At 48.5% G+C, this 21,070-nt stretch overlaps 1 protein-coding gene across 1 annotated transcript in view; it reads left to right on the top strand.

Annotated features, from left to right (window-relative positions):
* LOC139542083 (phosphatidylinositol 3,4,5-trisphosphate-dependent Rac exchanger 1 protein-like) overlaps window positions 1-21,070 on the top strand; it is a 144,953-nt gene that overhangs the window by 82,905 nt on the left and 40,978 nt on the right. Inside the window, exons 14-16 of the mRNA XM_071347109.1 lie at window positions 11,275-11,350; window positions 11,456-11,528; window positions 17,564-17,709. Coding sequence (XP_071203210.1) covers window positions 11,275-11,350; window positions 11,456-11,528; window positions 17,564-17,709 — 295 coding nt within the window. The remainder of the gene's footprint in view (window positions 1-11,274; window positions 11,351-11,455; window positions 11,529-17,563; window positions 17,710-21,070) is intronic.

Raw genomic sequence — 21,070 nt, forward strand, 5'->3', positions numbered from 1 at the left:
ACAAATTCTTATTTACAATGACGGCCTACACCGGCCAAACCCGGGCGACGCTGGGCCAATTGTGCGCCGCCCTATGGGACTCCCAATCACGGCCGGCTGTGATACAGCCTGGATTCGAACCAGGGTGTCTGTAGCGACAGACAGACAGACATGGAGACACAGAGACACTTAGACAGACACAGAGACATTTAGACAGACACGGAGACATTTAGACAGACACGTAGACATTTAGACAGACACGGAGACATTTAGACAGACACGGAGACATTTAGACAGACACGGAGACACTTAGACAGACACGGAGACACTTAGACAGACACGGAGACACTTAGACAGACACGGAGACACTTAGACAGACACGGAGACACTTAGACAGACACGGAGACACTTAGACAGACACGGAGACACTTAGACAGACACGGAGACACTTAGACAGACACGGAGACACTTAGACAGACACGGAGACACTTAGACAGACACGGAGACACTTAGACAGACACGGAGACACTTAGACAGACACGGAGACACTTAGACAGACACGGAGACACTTAGACAGACACGGAGACACTTAGACAGACACGGAGACACTGACAGACTGACAGACTGACAGACAGACAGACACGGAGACACTGACAGACAGACAGACAGACGCGGAGACACTGACAGACAGACAGACAGACGCGGAGACACTGACAGACAGACAGACAGACGCGGAGACACTGACAGACAGACAGACAGACAGACGCGGAGACACTGACAGACAGACAGACAGATGCGGAGACACTGACAGACAGACAGACAGACGCGGAGACACTGACAGACAGACAGACGCGGAGACACAGACAGACAGACAGACAGACGCGGAGACACAGACAGACAGACAGACAGACGCGGAGACACAGACAGACAGACAGACAGACGCGGAGACACTGACAGACAGACAGACAGACGCGGAGACACTGCACAGACAGACAGACAGACGCGGAGACACTGCACAGACAGACAGACAGACGCGGAGACACTGACAGACAGACAGACAGACAGACGCGGAGACACTGACAGACAGACAGACGCGGAGACACTGACAGACAGACAGACAGACGCGGAGACACTGACAGACAGACAGACAGACGCGGAGACACTGCACAGACAGACAGACAGACGCGGAGACACTGACAGAAAGACAGACAGACGCGGAGACACTGACAGACAGACAGACAGACAGACGCGGAGACACTGCACAGACAGACAGACAGACGCGGAGACACTGACAGACAGACAGACAGACGCGGAGAAACTGACAGACAGACAGACAGACGCGGAGACACTGCACAGACAGACAGACAGACGCGGAGACACTGACAGACAGACAGACAGACAGACGCGGAGACACTGCACAGACAGACAGACAGACGCGGAGACACTGACAGACAGACAGACAGACGCGGAGACACTGACAGACAGACAGACAGACGCGGAGACACTGCACAGACAGACAGACAGACGCGGAGACACTGCACAGACAGACAGACAGACGCGGAGACACTGACAGACAGACAGACGCGGAGACACTGACAGACAGACAGACGCGGAGACACTGACAGACAGACAGACAGACGCGGAGACACTGACAGACAGACAGACACACACGCGGAGACACTGACAGACAGACAGACGCGGAGACACAGACAGACAGACAGACGCGGAGACACTGACAGACAGACAGACAGACGCGGAGACACTGACAGACAGACGCGGAGACACTGACAGACAGACAGACAGACGCGGAGACACTGACAGACAGACAGACAGACGCGGAGACACTGACAGACAGACAGACAGACGCGGAGACACTGACAGACAGACAGACAGATGCGGAGACACTGACAGACAGACAGACAGACGCGGAGACACTGACAGACAGACAGACGCGGAGACACAGACAGACAGACAGACAGACGCGGAGACACAGACAGACAGACAGACAGACGCGGAGACACTGACAGACAGACAGACAGACGCGGAGACACTGACAGACAGACAGACAGACAGACACGGAGACACTGACAGACAGACAGACAGACGCGGAGACACTGACAGACAGACAGACAGACACGGAGACACTGCACAGACAGACAGACAGACGCGGAGACACTGCACAGACAGACAGACAGACGCGGAGACACTGACAGACAGACAGACGCGGAGACACTGACAGACAGACAGACAGACGCGGAGACACTGCACAGACAGACAGACAGACAGACGCGGAGACACTGACAGACAGACAGACGCGGAGACACTGACAGACAGACAGACAGACGCGGAGACACTGACAGACAGACAGACAGACGCGGAGACACTGACAGAAAGACAGACAGACGCGGAGACACTGACAGACAGACAGACAGACGCGGAGACACTGACAGACAGACGCGGAGACACTGACAGACAGACAGACGCGGAGACACTGACAGACAGACAGACGCGGAGACACTGACAGACAGACAGACAGACGCGGAGACACTGACAGACAGACAGACAGACGCGGAGACACTGACAGACAGACAGACAGACGCGGAGACACTGACAGACAGACAGACAGACGCGGAGACACTGACAGACAGACAGACAGACGCGGAGACACTGACAGACAGACAGACAGACGCGGAGACACTGCACAGACAGACAGACAGACGCGGAGACACTGCACAGACAGACAGACAGCACGCGGAGACACTGACAGACAGACAGACAGACGCGGAGACACTGCACAGACAGACAGACAGACGCGGAGACACTGACAGACAGACAGACAGACGCGGAGACACTGACAGACAGACAGACGCGGAGACACTGACAGACAGACAGACGCGGAGACACTGACAGACAGACAGACAGACGCGGAGACACTGCACAGACAGACAGACAGACGCGGAGACACTGACAGACAGACAGACAGACGCGGAGACACTGACAGACAGACGCGGAGACACTGACAGACAGACGCGGAGACACTGACAGACAGACGCGGAGACACTGACAGACAGACAGACAGACGCGGAGACACTGACAGACAGACAGACAGACGCGGAGACACTGACAGACAGACAGACAGATGCGGAGACACTGACAGACAGACAGACAGACGCGGAGACACTGACAGACAGACAGACAGACGCGGAGACACTGACAGACAGACAGACAGACGCGGAGACACAGACAGACAGACAGACAGACGCGGAGACACAGACAGACAGACAGACAGACGCGGAGACACTGACAGACAGACAGACAGACACGACGCGGAGACACTGACAGACAGACAGACAGACAGCACGCGGAGACACTGACAGACAGACAGACAGACGCGGAGACACTGACAGACAGACAGACAGACGCGGAGACACTGCACAGACAGACAGACAGACGCGGAGACACTGACAGACAGACAGACAGACGAGGAGACACTGCACAGACAGACAGACGCGGAGACACTGACAGACAGACAGACAGACGCGGAGACACTGACAGACAGACAGACAGACAGACGCGGAGACACTGACAGACAGACAGACGCGGAGACACTGACAGACAGACAGACAGACGCGGAGACACTGACAGACAGACAGACAGACGCGGAGACACTGACAGAAAGACAGACAGACGCGGAGACACTGACAGACAGACAGACAGACGCGGAGACACTGACAGACAGACGCGGAGACACTGACAGACAGACAGACGCGGAGACACTGACAGACAGACAGACGCGGAGACACTGACAGACAGACAGACAGACGCGGAGACACTGACAGACAGACAGACAGACGCGGAGACACTGACAGACAGACAGACGCGGAGACACTGACAGACAGACAGACGCGGAGACACTGACAGACAGACAGACGCGGAGACACTGACAGACAGACAGACGCGGAGACACTGACAGACAGACAGACGCGGAGACACTGCACAGACAGACAGACAGACGCGGAGACACTGACAGACAGACAGACAGACGCGGAGACACTGACAGACAGACAGACAGACGCGGAGACACTGCACAGACAGACAGACAGACGCGGAGACACTGCACAGACAGACAGACAGCACGCGGAGACACTGACAGACAGACAGACAGACAGACGCGGAGACACTGACAGACAGACACACACACGCGGAGACACTGACAGACACACAGACAGACGCGGAGACACTGCACAGACACACACACAGACGCGGAGACACTGCACACACACACACACAGACGCGGAGACACTGCACAGACAGACAGACAGACGCGCGAGAAACTGCACAGACAGACACACAGACGCGGAGACACTGACAGACAGACAGACGCGGAGACACTGCACAGACAGACAGACAGACGCGGAGACACTGACAGACAGACAGACAGACGCGGAGACACTGCACAGACAGACAGACAGACGCGGAGACACTGCACAGACAGACAGACAGACGCGGAGACACTGCACAGACAGACAGACAGACGCGGAGAAACTGACAGACAGACAGACAGACGCGGAGACACTGACAGACAGACAGACGCGGAGACACTGACAGACAGACAGACAGACGCGGAGACACTGACAGACAGACAGACAGACGCGGAGACACTGACAGACAGACAGACGCGGAGACACTGACAGACAGACAGACGCGGTGACACTGACAGACAGACAGACAGACGCGGAGACACTGACAGACAGACAGACAGACGCGGAGACACTGACAGACAGACAGACGCGGAGACACTGACAGACAGACAGACAGACGCGGAGACACTGACAGACAGACAGACAGACGCGGAGACACTGACAGACAGACAGACAGACGCGGAGACACTGACAGACAGACAGACAGACGCGGAGACACTGACAGACAGACAGACAGACGCGGAGACACTGACAGACAGACGCGGAGACACTGACAGACAGACAGACGCGGAGACACTGACAGACAGACAGACGCGGAGACACTGACAGACAGACAGACGCGGAGACACTGACAGACAGACAGACGCGGAGACACTGACAGACAGACAGACGCGGAGACACTGACAGACAGACAGACGCGGAGACACTGACAGACAGACAGACGCGGAGACACTCAGGCAGACAGACGCGGAGACACTCAGGCAGACAGACGCGGAGACACTCAGGCAGACAGACGCGGAGACACTCAGGCAGACAGACGCGGAGACACTCAGGCAGACAGACGCGGAGACACTCAGGCAGACAGACGCGGAGACACTCAGGCAGACAGACGCGGAGACACTGACAGACAGACAGACGCGGAGACACTGACAGACAGACAGACGCGGAGACACTGACAGACAGACAGACGCGGAGACACTGACAGACAGACAGACGCGGAGACACTGACAGACAGACAGACGCGGAGACACTGACAGACAGACAGACGCGGAGACACTGACAGACAGACAGACGCGGAGACACTGACAGACAGACAGACGCGGAGACACTGACAGACAGACAGACGCGGAGACACTGACAGACAGACAGACGCGGAGACACTGACAGACAGACAGACGCGGAGACACTCAGGCAGACAGACACGGAGACCCTTAGACAGACAGACAGACACGGAGACACTCAGGCAGACAGACGCGGAGACACTGACAGACAGACAGACAGACGCGGAGACACTGACAGACAGACAGACAGACGCGGAGACACTGACATACAGACAGACAGACGCGGAGACACTGACAGACAGACAGACAGACGCGGAGACACTGACAGACAGACAGACAGACGCGGAGACACTGACAGACAGACAGACAGACGCGGAGACACTGACAGACAGACAGACAGACGCGGAGACACTGACAGACAGACAGACAGACGCGGAGACACTGACAGACAGACAGACAGACGCGGAGACACTGACAGACAGACAGACAGACGCGGAGACACTGACAGACAGACAGACAGACGCGGAGACACTGACAGACAGACAGACAGACGCGGAGACACTGACAGACAGACAGACAGACGCGGAGACACAGACAGACAGACAGACGCGGAGACACTGACAGACAGACAGACGCGGAGACACTGACAGACAGACAGACGCGGAGACACTGACAGACAGACAGACGCGGAGACACTGACAGACAGACAGACGCGGAGACACTGACAGACAGACAGACGCGGAGACACTGACAGACAGACAGACGCGGAGACACTGACAGACAGACAGACGCGGAGACACTGACAGACAGACAGACGCGGAGACACTGACAGACAGACAGACGCGGAGACACTCAGGCAGACAGACACGGAGACCCTTAGACAGACAGACAGACACGGAGACACTCAGGCCCTTAGACATGGAGACCACTATTATTTGTCAGTGTCAGAGTGGCTCGTCATTTCGGTCATTTGTGTGGTATTATAATTTGTTTTTACTAATGTCTCCAGTCATGTAAAATAACGTAGAATTGCATTAAATTATTTTTATAAAAGGCAATTATTTCCTTGTCCAGCAAATTATAATACATGCAATGCTTTATTATAAAGGTGTTATCCTGTGGGGTTTCCAGGTTCCAACCACATGACTATCATTCCATTGCATAATTTATGCTGCTTTCAATGGTTGATCATTATTACATGCCAGTGAGCTGGACATGTATGGATGTCACGTTCCTGACCTTGTTTTCCTTTCGTATTGTTGTGTTTAGTGGGTCAGGACGTGAGATGGGTGGGCAGTCTGTGTTTGTTCTATGTTAAGTGTCAGGTTTAATTGACCTTGTATGGCTCTCAATCAGAGGCAGGTGTTTTCGTTTTCCTCTGATTGAGAGACATACATAGGGAGGTTGTTTCACATTGTTTGTGGTGGGTGGTTGTCTCCTGTGTCAGTGTCTGTATGTTACCTGTCTCTGTGTTTGTGTTCTGCACCAGATAGGTCTGTATCGGTTTTCACGGTTTGTTGTTTTGTTTGTTGTTTGTAGTGTTCACTTGTCGTCAAATTAAACATGTTGAACACTAACCGCGCTGCACTTTGGTCCTCTCCTTCACCCCTGGAAGAAAGCCGTTACAGAACCACCCACCAAATTACCAGAACCAAGCAGCGGGGAAAAGGGAGAGCTCAACAGAGCAACCAGGACTTGTGGACTTGGGAGGACGAGTTGAACGGAGAAGGACCCTGGGCACAGGCTGGGGAGTATCGCCGCCCCAAAGCTGAGCTGGAGGAAGCGAAAGCTGAGCGGCGGCGATATGAGGAGGCAGCACGGCAGCGGGACAGGTACGAGAGGCAACCCCAGAATTTTTTTTGGGGGGGGGGGCTAGAGAGGAGTGTGGCTAAGCCAGGTAGCAGACCTGAGCGCACTCCTCGTGCTTATTATAAGCATCGCGTCACTGGTCAGGCACCGTGTTATGCGGTTAAGCGCACGGTGTCGCCAGTGCGTGCCCATAGCCCGGTGCGCTATAGAGCAGCCCCCCGAAAGTGTCATGTGAGTGTGGGCATCCAGCCGGGGCGTATTGTGCCTGCTCAGCGCGTCTGGTCTCCGGTACGCAGTTTCGGTCCAGGGTATCCTGCGCCGGCTCTGCGTGCTGTGTCTCCGGAGCGCTGGGATCTCCAGTGCTCATCCACAGCCCGGTTCAACCTGTGCCTGCACTCTGGAGGGTACGGGCTGGTGTAGTATTCCAGCCTGGGGGAGTGGTGCCAAGGCTGCGCACCAGAGCTCCAGTACTCCCCCACAGCCCGGTCCTTCAGGTGCCTCGTAACATCAAGCCTCCTGTAGGTCTCTCCAGCCTGGTGGGTCCTGTGGCAGCCCCACGCACCAGGCTGTCTCTCCGTCTCCTCCCTACAGGTGTGCCCATCGGCCCAGCGGCGCCTGAACTGCCCGTCTGCCCAGCGGCGCCTGAACTGCCAGTCTGCCCAGCGGCGCCTGAACTGCCCGTCTGCCCAGCGGCGCCTGAACTGCCCATCTGCCCAGCGGCGCCTGAACTGCCCGTCTGCCCAGCGGCGCCTGAACTGCCCGTCTGCCCAGCGGCGCCTGAACTGTCCGTCTGCCCAGCGGCGCCTGAACTGCCCGTCTGTCATGAGCCTGCAAAGCTGCCCGTCTGTCATGAGCCTGCAAAGCCGCCCGTCTGCCATGAGCCTGCAAAGCCGCCCGTCTGCCAAGAGCCTACAGAGCCGTCCGCCAGACAGGAGCCGCTAGAGCCTTCCGCCAGACCGGATCAGCCAGAGCCTTCCGCCAGACCGGATCAGCCAGAGCCTTCCGCCAGACCGGATCAGCCAGAGCCTTCCGCCAGACCGGATCAGCCAGAGCCTTCCGCCAGACCGGATCAGCCAGAGCCTTCCGCCAGACCGGATCAGCCAGAGCCTTCCGCCAGACCGGATCAGCCAGAGCCTTCCGCCAGACCGGATCAGCCAGAGCCTTCCGCCAGACCGGATCAGCCAGAGCCTTCCGCCAGACCGGACCAGCCAGAGCCTTCCGCCAGCCAGGACCAGCCAGAGCTTTCCGCCAGCCAGGACCAGCCAGAGCTTTCCGCCAGCCAGGACCAGCCAGAGCTTTCCGCCAGCCAGGACCAGCCAGAGCCGTCCAGCCAGGACCAGCCAGAGCCGTCCAGCCAGGACCAGCCAGAGCCGTCCAGCCAGGACCAGCCAGAGCCAGCTAGCCAGGATCCGCCAGAGCCAGCCAGCCAGGATCCGCCAGCCAGTCCGGTGTTGTCCCTCAGTCCGGAGCTGCCGTCCCTCAGTCCGGGGCTGCCCCTAAATCCAGCGGGATCCATGTCTAGGGTTCCCAGTCCAAGGTCGGTGGCGAGGGTCGCCACCTTGAGGAGGCCACAGAAGCGGGGATTTATTATGGTGGGATGGGATCCACGTCCTGCGCCAGAGCCGCCGCCGCGGACAGATGCCCACCCAGACCCTCCCCTAGACTTTTTTTTATGGTGCGTCCGGAGTTCGCACCTTAAGGGGGGGGTTCTGTCACGTTCCTGACCTTGTTTTCCTTTTGTATTGTTGTGTTTAGTGGGTCAGGACGTGAGATGGGTGGGCAGTCTGTGTTTGTTCTATGTTAAGTGTCAGGTTTAATTGACCTTGTATGGCTCTCAATCAGAGGCAGGTGTTTTCGTTTTCCTCTGATTGAGAGACATACATAGGGAGGTTGTTTCACATTGTTTGTGGTGGGTGGTTGTCTCCTGTGTCAGTGTCTGTATGTTACCTGTCTCTGTGTTTGTGTTCTGCACCAGATAGGTCTGTATCTGTTTTCACGGTTTGTTGTTTTGTTTGTTGTTTGTAGTGTTCACTTGTCGTCAAATTAAACATGTTGAACACTAACCGCGCTGCACTTTGGTCCTCTCCTTCACCCCTGGAAGAAAGCCGTTACAATGGAACTTGAATATTTTCCTTATGTTCATTTTCAAATGGATTTACAGTTGAAGTCAGAAGTTTACATACACCTTAGCCAAATACATTTAAACTCGGTTTTCCCACAATTCCTAACGTTTAGTCCTAGTAAGAATTCCCTGTCTTAGGTCAGTTAGGATCACCACTTTATTTTAAGAATGTGAAATGTCAAAATAATAGTAGAGTGATTTATTTCGGCTTTTATTTCTTTCATCACATTCCCAGTGGGTCAGCAGTTTACATACACTCAATTAGTATTTGGTAGCATTGCCTTTAAATTGTTTAACTTGGTTCAAATGTTATGGGTAGCCTTCCACAAGCTTCTCACAATAAGTTGGGTGAATTTTGGCCCATTCCTCCTGACAGAGCTGGTGTAACTGAGTCAGGTTTGTTGGCCTCCTTGCTCGCACACGCTTTTTCAGTTTTGCCCACACATTTTCTATAGGATTGAGGTCAGGTCTTTGTGATGGCCACTCCAATACCTTGACTTTGTTGTCCTTAAGCCATTTTGCCACAACTTTGGAAGTATGCTTTGGGTCATTGTTCATTTGGAAGACTCATTTTCTACCAAGCTTTAACTTCCTGACTGATGTCTTGAGATGTTGCTTCAATATATCCACATCATTTCCCTTCTTCATTATGCCATCTATTTTGTGAAGTGCACCAGTCTCTCCTGCAGCAAAGCACCCCCACAACATGATGCTGCCACCCCTGTGCTTCACGGTTGGGATGGTCTTCTTCGGCTTGCAAGCCTCCCCCTTTTTTCTCCAAACATAACAATGGTCATTATGGCCAAACAGTTCTATTTTTGTTTCATCAGACGAAATTTTTCCAAAATGTACGAACTTTGTCCCCATGTGCAGTTGCAAACCGTAGTCTGGCTTTTTTATGGTGGTTTTGGAGCAGTGGCTTCTTCCTTGCTGAGCGGCCTTTCAGGTTATGTCGATATAGGACTCGTTTTACTGTGGATATAGATCCTTTTGTACCCGTTTCCTCCAGCATCTTCACAAGGTCCTTTACTGTTGTTCTGGGATTGATTTGCACTTTTCGCACCAAAGTACGTTCATCTCTAGGAGACAGAACGCGTCTCCTTCCTGAGCGGTATGACGGCTGCGTGGTCCCATGGTGTTTATACTTGCGTACTATTGTTTGTACAAATGAACGTGGTACCTTCAGGCATTTGGAAATTGCTCCCAAGGATGAACCAGACTTGTGGAGGTCTACCATTATTTTCTGAGGTCTTGGCTGATTTCTTTTGATTTTCCCATGATGTCAAGCAAAGAGGCACCGAGTTTGAAGGTAGGCCTTGAAATACATCCACAAGTACACCTCCAATTGACTCAAATTATGTCAATTAGCCTACCAGAAGCTTCTAAAGCCATGACATAATTTTCTGGAATTTTCCAAGCTGTTTAAATGCACAGTCAACTTAGTATATGTAAACTTCTGACCCACTGGAATTGTGAGACAGTGAAATAATCAGTCTGTAAACAATTGTTGGAGAAATTACTTGTGTCATGCACAAAGTAGTTGTCCTAACTGACTTGCCAAAACTATAGTTTGTTAACAAGACATTTGTGGAGTGGTTGAAAAACTAGTTTTAATGACTCCAACCTAAGTGTATGTAAACTTCCGACTTCAACTGTATTTGAATAGATTAGGGGCATATACAAACAGTTGAAACCGTTATTCAGTACAATTCATCGTAGGATACAATTTGCTGGTTGTCCCCCCTTGGTCTTCCCTTAAAAAAAAAAAATCCTAGAACCGCCCCTGTCTTTGAAGTGTGATTGCTTGTGTGCACCTGATTGGCTTGATTGTGTGTTTCTATGTAATCATATCCTTACTCGCCCATCTCCTTCTCACTTACAGGGATAGAGACTACCATTTAAAAACCTTCAAGTCTGTGTTGCCTGCCAGCAAACTGGTGGACTGGCTCTTGTCACAGGTACAGTGCACACACACACACACGCTCCCCACTGTGTCAATGAGGTGAAAACAACAAGTAAACAGGTGACACTCTTAATTGTGACTGCTTCGTTCTGTTTCCAAGGGTGATTGTTCCACACGTGAGGACGCGGTGACAATGGGGGTCGGACTGTGCAACAACGGCTTCATGCACCACGGTCAGTACAACACACACCAACGTCATGTGTTATAACTGACTGGAGGATATACACCAGGGATATTGCAGTACATTTTTCATCAGGCTCGTGTTCCCCAGGGCAGATAGTCAGAGGGCCATCATTTCATAAATTAATTTATGACAACATACGTTGCACTTCACTGGGGAATATACTGTACACACACACACACACACACCATGCTACAATGCATTTACTACCATAATAAGGGCATGTTGTGTCTGCAAAACCACTTTTGTAGGAAGCTTCTACTGCTTGGGATCAAGTGTTTCTCCGAGCAGGATTTTTCCCCAGAGAACATAATATACCTCTTGTTATACGATTCGGTTATCAATGATGTTATAATCAAAACATAACGTTTGACATTCACAATTTCTTCCTCATAGGTGTCGGTTTTGTCTATACACGTTCGGTTGTTTTCTTATAAACAATTAACACCTGGTATTGCATTGTCATATTTCTGTTTCGTACTGTAACTGGCACTAGAAAGGTTTCCTATTCACATTGGAATGAATCCATACTTCCACTTCAGGCAAATTTTCACTTAATCATGCATGGATGTCAACGGGAGACTTCCCCTTAAATTGGAGCTAAGTGCAAATTGGGAGAGAGATTGAGTCTGTATGTTGGCAGCAGCCACTCAATGTTAGTGGTGGCTGTTTAACAGTCTGATGGCCTTGAGATAGAAGCTGTTTTTCAGTCTCTCGGTCCCAGCTTTGATGCACCTGTACTGACCTCACCTTCTGGATGATAGCGGGGTGAACAGGCAGTGGCTCGGGTGGTTGTTGTCCTTGATGATCTTTTTGGCCTTCCTGTGACATCGGGTGGTGTAGGTGTCCTGGAGGGCAGGTAGTTTGCCCCCGGTGATGCGTTGTGCAGACCTCACTACCCTCTGGAGAGCCTTACGGTTGTGGGCGGAGCAGTCGCAGTACCAGGCGGTGATACAGTCTGACAGGATGCTCTCGATTGTGCATCTGTAAAAGTTTGTGTTTTTGGTGACAAGCCAAATTTCTTCAGCCTCCTGAAGTTGAAGAGGCGCTGTTGCACCTTCTTCACCACGCTGTCTGTGTGGGTGGGTGGACCATTTCAGTTGGTCCGTGATGTGTACGCCGAGGAACTTAACTTTCCACCTTCTCCACTACTGTCCCGTCAATGTGGAAAGGGGGTTGCTCCCTCTGCTGTTTCCTGAAGTCCACGATCATCTCCTTTGTTTTGTTGACATTGAGTGTGAGGTTATTTTCCTGACACCACACTCCGAGGGCCCTCACCTCCTCCGTGTAGGCCGTCTCGTCGTTGTTGGTAATCAAGCCTACCACTGTAGTGTCATCTGCAAGCTTGATGATTGAGTTGGAGGCGTGCATGGCCACGCAGTCGTGGGTGAACAAGGGAGTACAGGAGGGGGCTGAGAACGCACCCTTGTGGGGCCCCGGTGTTGAGGATCAGCGTTGTGGAGATGTTGTTTCCTACCCTCACCACCTGGGAGCGGCCCATCAAAAAGTCCAGGACCCAGTTGCAGAGGGCGGGGTCGAGACCCAGGGTCTCGAGCTTAATGATGAGTTTGGAGGGTACTATGGTGTTGAATGCTGAGCTGTAATCGATGAACAGCATTCTTATATAGGTATTCCTCTTGTCCAGATGGGTTAGGGCAGTGTGATTGTGATTGCGTCGTCTGTGGACCTATTGGGGCGGTAAGCAAATTGGAATGGGTCTAGGGTGTCATGTAGGGTGGAGGTGATCCTTGACTAATCTCTCAAAGCACTTCATGATGACGGAAGTGAGTGCTATGGGGTGATAGTCGTTACGCTCAGTTACCTTAGCTTTCTTGGGAACAGGAACAATGGTGGCCCTCTTGAAGCATGTGGGAAAAGCAGACTGGGATAGGGATTGATTATGTCCGTAAACACACGGTCTGCGCATGCTCTGAGGACGTGGCTAGGGATGCCGTCTGAGCCGGCAGCCTTGCGAGGGTTAACACGTTTAAATGTTTTCCTCACGTTGGCTGCAGTGAAGAAGAGGCCACAGGTTTTGATAGCAGCCGTGTCAGTGGCACTGTATTGTCCTCAAAGCGAGCAAAGAATTTGTTTGGGAGCAAGACATCGGTGTCCGCGAAGGGGCTGGTTTTCTTTTTGTAATCCGTGATTGACTGTAGACCCTGCCACATATGTCTCGTGTCTGAGCCGTTGAATTGCGACTACTTTGTCTCTATACTGACGCTTAGCTTGTTTGATTGCCTTGCAGAGGGAATAGCTACACTGTTTGTATACGGTCATGTTTCAGGTCACCTTGCCACCTTGCACGAATGCTGCCATCAATCCACGGTTTCTGGTTGGGGAAGGTTTTAAGTCACCGTGGGTACAACATCACCGATGCACTTGCTAATAAACTCACTCACCGAATCAGTGTATAAATCAATATTGTTGTTCGATGCTATCAGGAACATATCTCAGTCCACGTGATCGAAGCAATTTTGAAGTGTGGAATCAGATTGGTCGGACCAGCGTTGAACGGACCTGAGCATGGGCGTTTCCTGTTTTAGTTTCTGTCTATAGGCTGGGAGCAACAAAATGGAGTCGTGGTCAGATTTGCTGAAAGGAGGGCGAGGGAGGATTTTGTAAGCGTCGCTGAAATTCGAGTAGCAATGATTCAGAATTTTGCCAGCCCGGGTCGCACATTCATCCTACCAGGATACAAACAGCACAGGATTGAAATCATCAACATATATTGAAAACATCTTTACTAATGCTGCAGAAATGTGCTTAAAAGCAGTATCCAGATTAATCGGATGTAGTGATCACAATATACACTGCTCAAAAAAATAAAGGGAACACTTAAACAACACAATGTAACTCCAAGTCAATCACACTTCTGTGAAATCAAACTGTCCACTTAGGAAGCAACACTGATTGACAATAAATTTCACATGCTGTTGTGCAAATGGAATAGACAAAAGGTGGAAATTATAGGCAATTAGCAAGACACCCCCAAAAAAGGAGTGATTCTGCAGGTGGTGACCACAGACCACTTCTCAGTTCCTATGCTTCCTGGCTGATGTTTTGGTCACTTTTGAATGCTGGCGGTGCTCTCACTCTAATGGTAGCATGAGACGGAGTCTACAACCCACACAAGTGGCTCAGGTAGTGCAGTTCATCCAGGATGGCACATCAATGCGAGCTGTGGCAAAAAGGTTTGCTGTGTCTGTCAGCGTAGTGTCCAGAGCATGGAGGCGCTACCAGGAGACAGGCCAGTACATCAGGAGACGTGGAGGAGGCCGTAGGAGGGCAACAACCCAGCAGCAGGACCGCTACCTCCGCCTTTGTGCAAGGAGGTGCACTGCCAGAGCCCTGCAAAATGACCTCCAGCAGGCCACAAATGTGCATCACTCCTTTTTTGGGGGTGTCTTGCTAATTGCCTATAATTTCCACCTTTTGTCTATTCCATTTGCACAACAGCATGTGAAATTTATTGTCAATCAGTGTTGCTTCCTAAGTGGACAGTTTGATTTCATAGAAGTGTGATTGACTTGGAGTTACATTGTGTTGTTTAAGTGTTCCCTTTATTTTTTTGAGCAGTGTAGTAATATGTAGGAAAACCAAAATTCCAAAGGCTGGGCCTAACATAGTGTATAAGAGGTCATACAATAAGTTTTGTAGTGATTCATATGTTGATGATGTAAAGAATATTTGTTGGTCCGTGGTGTGTAATGAGGAGCAACCAGACGCTGCCCTTGACACATTTATGAAATTGCTTAGTTACTAATAAGCATGCACCCATTAAGAAAATGACTGTAAAAACTGTTAAATCCCCGTGGATTGATGAGGAATTGAAAAATGGTATGGTTGAAAGGGATGAGGCAAAAGGAATGGCAAGTAAGTCTGGCTGCACAAACGATTGGAAAACGTACTGCAAATTGAGAAATCATGTGACTAAACTGAATAAAAAGCAGAAACTACACTATGAAATACAGATAAATGACATAAGGAATGATAGTAAAAAGCTTTGGAGCTCCTTCAATGACATTTGGGGAAAATATGTCAACTCAGCCCCATCATTCATTGAACCAGGTAGCTCATTCTTTACAAAACCAACTGATATTGCTACAACTTAAATTATTTTTTCATTGGCAAGATTAGGCATGACATGCCAGCAACAAACGCTTACACTACACATCCAAGTAAATCTGACCAAATTTTGAAAGACAAGAATTGTCATTTTTGAATTTGTTGTCTATCAACAATGACAAGCCACCAGGGTCTGACAACTTGGATGGAAAATTACTGAGGACAATGGCGGACAATGTTGCCACTCATATTTGCCATATCTTAAATTTAAGCCAACTAGAAAGTGTGTGCCCTCAGGCCCGGAGGGAAGCAAAAGTCTAGTAAAGCCCTTTTTACTAACTCAAATAGCTGACCAATCATCCTGTTGCAACCCTTAGTAAAGTTTTTGGAAAAATTGTGATGGAATGCTATTTTACAATACACAAACAGTCATTCAGCACGCATATAGGGAAGGACATTCAACAAGCACAGCACTTACACAAATTACTGATTATTGTGGGGGCTGATTTGTCAGACATCTGTGCGGCTTTTGACATCGATCATAGTCTGCTGCTGGAAAAACGTATGTATTATAGCTTTACACCCGCTGCTATATTCTGGATAAAGAGTTACCTGTCTAACAGAACACAGAGGGTTTTCTTTAATGGAAGCCTCCAACGTAATCCAGGTAGAATCAGGAATTCTCCAGGGCAGCTGTCTAGGCCCTTTGCTTTTTTCAATCTTTACCAACGACATGCCACTGGCTTTGAGTACAGCCAGAGTGTCTTTGAATTCGGATGACTCACTACTATACACGTAAGCTACCACAGTGACGACTGTAACACTTAAAGAGCTCCAGTTAGTTTCAGAATGGGTGGCAAGGAATAAGTTAGTCCTAAATATTTCAAAAACTAAAAGCATTTGGGACAGATCATTCACTAAACCCTAAACCTCAACTAAATATTGTAATGAATAATGTGGTAATGGAGCAAGTTGAGGAGACTAAACTGCTTGGAAGTAACCCTGGATTGTAAACTGTCATGGTGAAAACATATTGATACAACAGTAGCTAGGATGGGGAGAAGTCTGCCCATAATAAAGTGTTGCTCTGCATTCTTAACAACACTATCAACAAGGCAGGTCCTACAGGCCCTAGTTTTGTCATACCTGGACTACTGTTCAGTCATGTGGTCAGGTGCCACAAAGACGGACTGAGGAAAATTGCAATTGGCTCAGAACAGGGCAGCTTGGATGTACACAGAGAGCCAACATTAATAATATGCATGTCAATCTCTCCTGGCTGAAAGTGGAGGAGAGATTAACTTAATCACTACTTGTATTTGTGAGAGGTATTGACATGTTGAAAGCACCGAGCTGTCTGTCTAAATTACTGGCACACAGCTCAGACACCCATGCATACCCCACAAGACATGCCACAAGAGGTCTCTTCACAGTCCCCAAGTCCAGAACAGACTGGGAGGTGCACAGTACTACATAGAGCCATGACTACATGGAACTCTATTCCACATCAGGTAACTGATGCAAGCAGTAGAATCAGATTTTTTTTAAACAGATAAAAATACACCTTATAGAACAGCAGGGACTGTGAAGCAACACAAGCATAGGCACAGACACATGCATACCCACACATGATAACATGCGCACTATACACACACGTGCACATGGATTGTGTGTTGTAGATATGTGGTAGTGGAGTATGGGCCTGAGGGCACACACCTAGTGTGTTGTGAATTTTGTAATGAATGTATTGTAATGTTTTTTAAACTTTATAACTACCTTCATTTTGCCGGACCCCAGGAAGAGTAGCTGCTGCCTTGGGGATCCATAATAAATACAAATACAACATAGGGAATAGGGTGACGTTCCTTTTCAGACGGAGACTCAGCTTAAAGATTTATTCAAGTGACCCACATTTATCTTCAGTTCAACCCTTTCTCTCTTTCCCTTTCTTTGTCACAGTTCTGGAGAAGACCGATTTCAAAGACGAGTCACAGTTCTTTCGTTTCTACGCCGACGAGGAGATGGAGGGTACCAGCTCCAAGACCAAGCAGCTGCAGCGCAACGACTTCAAGCTCATCGAGAACATCCTGGTCAAGTCCCTAGTGGTGAGTGCAATTACAGTGGTTCCTCCTTTAAAAGTTGTGAGTTTACGCCGTGGGATTTAGAGGTCATTTGTGGTTTAGTATGGTATCCCTCATCACCACTTCATTGCTCCAGACCACCACAAGGGGGAGTTAGAGTACTGATTATGCTTTTGGGTCCTACTGTGTCTCTAACTGACAATGAATGGGCGACATAAACCTAATTAGAAACTGATAATTGTGCACGACTTCAGTATTACTTACTAAAACTGTTACGCTAAGGTTTTTATTTTATTTTATGTTAGGATTATTTTGCTCTTACTGTAGTACTGTAGGCCACTCCTGACCGTTCACGTTGTACAGCACCTGAGTGGCACAACGGTCTAAGACACTGCATAACAGTGCAAGCTGTGTTGCTACGGATGCTGGTTCAATACCCGTGCTGGCCTCGACTGGGAGACCCATGAGATGACTGTAGGTTTTTGGTTTTTCTCGCACTAAAAACAGAAATGAATCATTCTACATAACAAACTGGCTTAATTTACACATTAGTAACAATGGCTCACCCCATGTTCAAGAATGGCAAGAATTATTTGAAAACGAAATTGCACTAATAATGGCACTGACTAGGGAAATGTTCCCGGTGTTCTGTTCTTATTGCCAGTCTGTACATTCAAACGAAAACAATGTAACCAATAATAGCATCTTTATGCTTTCATTAATAAAATAATGATAAAAATACTCTTTCAAAATGCCGATGTTTATTTAGTTATGGATCCATTCCCCGTCGGGGAATTGAACCCCAGTCTCCCACATGCCCGCACGACATCGGGATTCTTAAGCTAAATAGCCCAGTACTGTACTGCCGACCGTCACGTTGTACAGCACTATATTTCTCATTCCATCCTAACAGAAACCCAGAGTGTTTTTCGTTTTTTATTGGAATAGAAACACCATAATATTAATCAAATTAAAATTTTGGACACACCTACTCATTCCAGGATTTGTCTTTATCTTTACTAATTTCTACATTGTAGAATAATAGTGAAGACATCACAACTATGAATTAACACATATGGAATCAGTTAAGAACAAATTCTTATTTACAAGGACAGCGGGACAGCCTTATTTGCAGGCACGCGGGACAGCCTGTCCCGCGTGCCTGCATTTCCATGTTTACTACAGTATGTATTGTAGGCTATGTTTACTTGTCAGACTGCACAGTAGCCTAATAAACAAATGCCGGTGGCTTATATCTTCAAAATTCTTTATTATCCAAATGTAAAAGCATATACTGTACAGTACTGTATTTCTTCACCAGCATCTTTATGCCTTCATTAATAAAAGAATGATATAAATACTCTTTCAAAATGCAGATGTTGATTTAGTTATGGATCATAATGAATTATTATGGGAATAGATATCACTAAATTACAGAATTATTGGAACAAAGTTGTCTAATGAAGGCAAACAAATTGCTGCTTACTGGAAAGTACTCTTTCAAACACACATGGTCACGTACAGCGTCATTATGGCTATTAGCAGGGCTATATTTTGGCCTTTATAAATATTATTTGGGCCTTTATTCAGATTACAATCGCTCACTGTCGTTTTTTTTTTAAACAAAATTATCTCCAAAATATTGTTACTTTTTTTAACAAAGCGATTTATTATTATTAATTCATTTAGAATTATATTAAAGCCCCTTAGGATCTGTGAGAATATCTAACGGGAAATGCCCCTTACATATTAATGTAGAATCCTCCAATCCTCTAAATGTAATTATTGGTGGAGAGTCACGTCATTGAAAAAAATATTTTGAGATATACTGTAGGCCTACCATAGACAAAATGAGTATTGGTTACACTACAATTAGGCTGTGGACATGTTATGCCCCTTAGATATTAATTTAGGATCCTCCAATCCTCTTATGCTGTAGCCTGCTACCGACCGGCACGTTGTACAGCGCAATATTTTCCATTTGTTGATTCAATTAATTAAGCCAAATTTCTTAAAATCAGTCCCATGTACACTGTTTTTCCAAAAAAGGTTTTAAATTCTCTAGTAATGCCAATGTGGGAGAATATCAAATGCTTTTCAAAGTTGCCCTCTGGTGGTCAAACTAGCACTAACTTGCATTAACGTAAAAATGTCTGACAATTAAATAACGTGCCATAGAATGCTGCAGCAGCCCACAAGGTGTGCTGCAGTATGACGCTACTTTTAAAGGAGGAACCACTGTACACGCACATGAACGTACACACACACACACACACACACACACACATGAACGCACACACACACACGAATGTACACACACACATAAATGAGCGAACACACACACATGAACACACACACACACACACACATGAACACACACACGCATGTACACACACACATAAATGAGCACATACACTTGTGTGAACGTAACAGCACTGTACATTGTTACCAGTCAGTTATTCATTCAATGGCTTGTCCGCTGCTGTAACAATAAGCTGCCACACAGTAGTATTTAGAGGAGCAGGTTTTTGACTTCCCCAGAAGTCTGGGCATGATCAGAAACAGCCATGTCCTTCACTCCGCAAGGCCCAAGTGTTTGTGTGATGACTTTAACCACATCTGGCTGTGGGTATCAGAGAGCACATGGAGACATCTCATCCCCTCAGTGTCTGATGCAGCTCAAAACATCTCCTTACGCCTTTGAAGATGAGACCGGGCTTTGAAGTCCAACGGATCCATTAATGGCAGATATCTTTAGGAAATCAGATGTGTGTGTGTAAGGAAGTCTCATAGCATGCGAGCATCAGGAAGAACAATTCAAACTAATGAGTTCAGTCGCTTTGGTGAAGACATACACTTCACAGTTTGCTCATATTCAAACCGAACATTTGATAACATTAGTTCCGATAAAACGGTTAAGATATAAATATATTCTACAATATATACGGAATATCAAGTATCAACACCCACAAACGGTCATGAGTTCAGTTGAAATGGATAGATTTTTTTCTCCACGGGGGTAATTTCAAAAAGATGTTCCAAGAGAGGAGCCGTAACGTTATGTGCTTCCATGCGTGAGCCGCAGTTAGAATTTAATTAACCCCCCAACTGTGTGTGAAGATGGTAATTACGAATGGCTCTCATATCCAATCAAATCTGATTCAAATAAAATGTTGTCACTAACAGTGAAATGCTTACTTACGGGGCCTTCCCAAAAATGCAGAGAGAAAATTTCAAATAATAATATACACAATGAGTAACGACAACTTGCCTATATATAAACGGGGTACCAGTATCGATTCAATGTGCATGGGTACGAAGTACAGTTGAAGTCGGAAGTTTACGTACACGTTAGCCAAATACATTTAAACTCAGTTCTTTACAA

Source organism: Salvelinus alpinus, chromosome 17 (genome assembly GCF_045679555.1).
Source record: "Salvelinus alpinus chromosome 17, SLU_Salpinus.1, whole genome shotgun sequence".
In the NCBI taxonomy this organism is placed as follows: Eukaryota; Metazoa; Chordata; class Actinopteri; order Salmoniformes; family Salmonidae; genus Salvelinus; species Salvelinus alpinus.